We start from the raw sequence: 4,780 nt of genomic DNA, 5'->3' as shown, positions 1-4,780 counted from the left end.
CCCCCGCCCCCGCCTCGAGGAGGGCCCGCAGCGCACACTCACATCGCACTGCAGCACGAACTGCTTGCCGCCACGGATGCGGAGCAGGATGCACTTGCGCTCCTTCACCTGAGTCTCCTCCACGGAGTCAATCTCCTCCATGGTGAGCAGGGACTGCTGGGGGGACAGGCTCAGCCCAACCCCAACGGCTGAACCCCACGTGTGTCCCCCCCCCCCCCCCTTTCTTTGCCCGCCTTACCGGCGACTCGCCCTCCCCACGCCACTCCAGCCGGTTGGGGAAGAGGTAGAAGTAGCGGCGCTGCCACTGTGTCAGAAAGGGGTTGCCCAGCTTGGACATGTACCCGTGCACGATGCAGTCCTTGCCCATGGCGTAGTCTGCGGCCGCAGGCAGCAAGGCGGGAGATAGGCTCAGTGCCGGGCGCAGCCGGCACCGCGCGGCGCCAGCGGAGACGCCGGGGACAGCGCAGGGGCCACCCGGCCCCACTCACCCTCCTCGTGGCCCAGCTGCTTGTTCTTGGCTTTCTTGCGAGCCTCCTGCTTGTCCGTGTCCGCGTTGACGGTGTCGAAGACGGTCTCGGTCACCTCCTGCTGCCACCGCTCCGAGATGGTGAGCGGGAAGTTGCGGTACAGCTCCTGGTCGCTTTCCAGCAGCTGGCGGGGAGGTGGGCGTCAGGGTCTGCCCCGTGTCGGCCCCCTCGGCCCCGTGCCGGCCCCCGGCCCGCTACCTTGATGCCCTTCGTGTCCTCCTCGTCGAAGGAGCCGATGTCAAAGGCGTCGGCCGCGTTCACCTCGCCTCGGGGCGGGATGAGAGGCGGGGGGTACTGAGGGCAGGAGGGAGGAAGTCAGGGGGTGCCCGCCCCGCGCCCCACGGCCGTGCCCTGCGCGCCTCCCACCTTCTGCAGGAACACCATCTGCCAGTCCAGGCCTTTGAAGAAGGGCTCCTCCTTCACCTCCTGAGCGCTGTGGGGCAAGGCGGGGTGAATGCGGCGGCGTTGCCCACGGCGGTGCCGCCCTCGGCCCCTTCCCCGCCGCCGCTGGCACTCACCCCCGCCCCATGCAGCCCAGCCGCTGGTTGACGTCACGCTGAAGCAGCCCCTCGAGCAGCGAGCGCAACTCAGGGGAGAAGGAGTCGGGCAGCTCGACAGCCTGCAGGCAAGGGTTCGGTTGCCGGCGGCCGCGCAGGCACGCCAGTGCCGTGGCGCGGCGTCCCGAGGACCCCCCCCCCCGGCTCACCATGGTGAGGGTCATGCGATCGATCTCGTGCTTGTCCTTCGTCTTGTGCTGCCGGAAAGGGCTGTGCCTACGGCCACGGGGAGCGGGGCTCAGCCGTGTCCCCGGCGCCCGGCCCCCGGCGCCCTCTGTGCCCGCACTCACCCGCGGAGCAGCTTGAAGAGCATGCAGCCCAGCGAAAACCAGTCGGCGCTGCTGTCGTAGGCTACCCCCTTTTGCAGCACCTCCGGGGCCATGTAGCCGTGGGTGCCCCTGGGGGGCACACAGCGCGGTCAGGGTCGTGCCCAGGGGTCTCAGGGGGCGCCAGGGGGGGAGGCACACTCACACGCTGGCGTGGGGTTTCTTCTTGGAGAAGTCACAGGCCAGGCCCAGGTCTGAGATGCGGACGTGTCCGAACTCATCCAGGAGGATGTTTGCTGGCTGCCGGGACACGGAGCCGCCCCTGAGCCCCAGCCCGGCCCATGGGCATAGCTGGCAGCTGGGCTGGGGGTGCCCGTGCACGATGGGATGGGTGCGATACGGGGCGCAGCGCTGCCTGCGGGGTCCCAGAGGTGCCCCCGGTCCCTGAGGGGCTCCCGCTGGGTGTGGGGTGCCCACAGGAGCTGGGGGGCCGTGGGGCCTCCAGATGTCCGTAGGGTGGGAGGGTGGATGCTCATGGGGACAGTCACCTTGAGGTCACGGTACACCACGAAGCGGCTGTGCATGTGCTCCAGGCCCAGGATGATCTCTGCTGCGTAGAAGCGCATCTCCGCCTCCGAGAAGACGCCGTGCTGGGACAGGTGATAGTGCAGGTCCCCCCCTGCAGCAACAGGCACCGGCAGTCACCCCAGGGATGCCATGGTGGGGCCCCTGCGGGCTGCAGTGCTGGGAACGGGGTGCGGCTAGGGGGCTCTCACCGTTCATTAGGTCAAGGATGAAGCTGAGCTTGTCAGGCGTGTGGAAGGCGTACGACATGCACACGATGAACGGGCAGTCCTGGCCAGGGAGACGGTGTCACGCTGAGCCGGCGGTGCCCTCAGCACCCCGCGTCACCCCCCGCCCCGTGCCCGTGTCCCCTCACCCCAGTGCTGACAAGGGACAACATGATGCGCTCGTTGAGGGCCAGCGTCTCACCCTGCTTCATCTTGATGCGCTTCTTGTCCAAACACTTCATGGCATACCTGGGGGCAGAGAGACCCTGTGGGGTCCTGCTGCTACCCATGCCCACCGTGCCCACCCTGCGGTGCCTGTGGCCAGGCAGCCCCTACCCACAACCACCATGACATATCCCCTGGGAAGCTGTAACCACAGTGATGCTTTGGCATCCCCTAACGTCTGCCATCACGGCAACGCCGCTCATCCCCACGCCCACAGAAGCACAATCTAGCAAGCAGACCTCCCCGGCCCCATTACATTTTGCCCGTGTCCGCTTTCCGGCAGCCGTAGACCTCTCCAAAGCCACCGCGGCCGATGATGCGATGAACGCTGAAGTCATTCATGGTGAGCTGAAGCGGATCAGAAAGAGGGCATCACCCCATGGCAGCCACCCCCTGTGTGTCCTGGGGCGGGTCCCATGCCCTGCCTCGGTCTCCCGGAGCTCCCTGGGGAGCAAAACCCATATTCCCTCCCTGGTAGTATCCCAAGGAACAAGGTCCCCTGCTCACATGGATGTTCAGTTCCACGTTCTTCCACTGGCAGAACCGCGTGAACTTGTCGCTGCAAGGAAGCGCAGAGAGGGTGGGAGTGAGGGACCCCGGGGAGACCTCTAAGATGCGTGGCGGGGCAGGGGGGACCCGGATGTGGACAGGAACAGGGACCCCAGGCCAGAGCTGGGCACGACACCGGCCCAAGTCTCTGGCGCAGAGCTTCTCAGCAGGAGTCCTGCAGCACCCTGAGAGACAGGTCACCTCGGGCTGTGCTCCCGCCTCACCTCTCAATGAATTTCTGGAAGATGCCCCCACGCAGGTTCTGGCAGATCTCCTCGATGTAGGGCTAGGGGTAACACGAGGGTCAGCGTTACACCTCCAGTGCCACCCGGGTCTGCCCCATTCTCTGCGGGTGCCACCATTACGTGGGATTTCTCACATCCCCAGCATCACCTACCGCCACCCGAGGGCAGCTACGTCTCTAGGGACCCCAGCGCCACCATCCCCTCCACGTCACGGACAACGCTTACCTGGAAGAGGTCTGGGGGCACCTGCTTCTTGCTCAGGCGGCTCTGCACGTGCTCCGTGGCACTCTTGGAGAATGGCTGCGGGGCAGGACAGCACCACATCACTGTGAGGAGGTGGGATGGGGACACGGTGGTGGAATCCCCTGTGGCGTGGCACGATGAGGCACGGCACTCACGTGGGAGCAGGCCAGCAGCTCCTTCATGATGTAATGGTCGAAGATGTGGCGGCTCCGGGTGGCTCGCTCCTCCTCCGAGTCCAGCTTCTCGTACTTCTTGATCTGCCAAGCGCATAGATTGCGTGATGAAGGGGCACGGCCCCACACGGGGCACACACAGTGCACGGCGGGGAGCCACGTCCCACGGGCACCTGTGGATACGAGGACCCTAAGCACCGAGGGCATCGCCTCCGGGCATCTGGGGCACCCTCTCCCTCGGGCGCACCAAGGGGCACCCCGGCCCACTCCTGCCCAAGGGTCTCCCGTCGCACCTCTTCGTAGAACTCCATCAGGGGCTTGGCCTCCTCCGCCTGGTTGAGGGCGAAGTCCCGGAACAGCAGGTACCCTGGGGTAGAGGCAGCGCAGCGCTGCGAGCGGTGCCCGGGCCACGGTGCGGCACCCAGGCCGAGGGATGCGGTGCCACACGGCGAGGGCGCGGCAAGCTGAGGAGGGCTATGGGGCTGCCATGGGGCGGAGGTGCCGGAAACCACCAGAGCCACGGGGAGGAAGCAAGAGGCGCTTCCTGCCCGGGACAGTTAGTGCTAGGGGAAGTGACAGGGCGGGGAAGACAAGGGGAGGACACCACCCAGCGCCTCTGCGGCCCCACGGCCACCCCACAGCCCCCGCTCACCGATCTTCTGCGCAAAGATCTTGTCAAACGTCACCTCGCCCCGGTCCTCCAGATACTTCTGCATGACGCTACGGATGCTGGGGGGCAGCCGGGGGTCAGCGTGGGCCCATAGTCCCCCTCCGTGTCCCTACGCACCCCCACGGTATCCGGGGACGGGGGGTCCGCAGGGTCCGAGAGAGAGGCACGGCGGGGCCGAGCGCAGCAGGGGCAGCAGGGCCCGGCCCGGCGCTCCCGGCCCGACGCCACTCACCTGGGCTCGGGCAGCAGGATCCGTTTGCTGGCGCGGGCGGCGGGCGCGGCCCGGCTCTTCTCCATGGCCATCAGGTAGCTCACGTCGGCCAGCACAGCCTCTAGGTCCGCCATCTTGCGCGGGGCCGAGGCCGGCACCGGCCCGACCCCAGCAGCAACCCGGAAGCGGAAGCAGCCGCAGCCGGAAGTGCCTTGGGCCAGGCCCGAGGCGCGCGGGACGGGAGGGGAGGGGATGCAGGCCCCGGGCCCGCCCCCAGCCATAGGGCAGAGATCAGAGGCTGCGCTCTTTTTTTTTTTGTTTTT

At 67.3% G+C, this 4,780-nt stretch overlaps 1 protein-coding gene across 2 annotated transcripts; it reads right to left on the bottom strand.

Annotated features, from left to right (window-relative positions):
• GRK2 (G protein-coupled receptor kinase 2) lies at positions 43 to 4,666 on the bottom strand (the record flags this gene model as incomplete). Of its 2 annotated transcripts, none has more annotated exon segments than XM_021401093.1 (20): positions 43 to 156; positions 239 to 375; positions 489 to 651; positions 726 to 821; positions 894 to 960; positions 1,046 to 1,146; positions 1,234 to 1,300; positions 1,375 to 1,482; positions 1,556 to 1,650; positions 1,899 to 2,029; positions 2,127 to 2,205; positions 2,291 to 2,390; positions 2,623 to 2,714; positions 2,874 to 2,925; positions 3,140 to 3,201; positions 3,386 to 3,460; positions 3,559 to 3,660; positions 3,870 to 3,943; positions 4,229 to 4,305; positions 4,479 to 4,666. In XM_021401093.1, coding segments are annotated over 20 exon segments (1,905 nt in total), but the record flags the coding sequence as incomplete, so codon positions are not given.

This window comes from Numida meleagris, chromosome 6 (genome assembly GCF_002078875.1).
Source record: "Numida meleagris isolate 19003 breed g44 Domestic line chromosome 6, NumMel1.0, whole genome shotgun sequence".
NCBI lineage: Eukaryota > Metazoa > Chordata > Aves > Galliformes > Numididae > Numida > Numida meleagris.
Note: the sequence above shows the minus strand (reverse complement) of the source record. Positions and strands in the feature narration are given on the sequence as shown.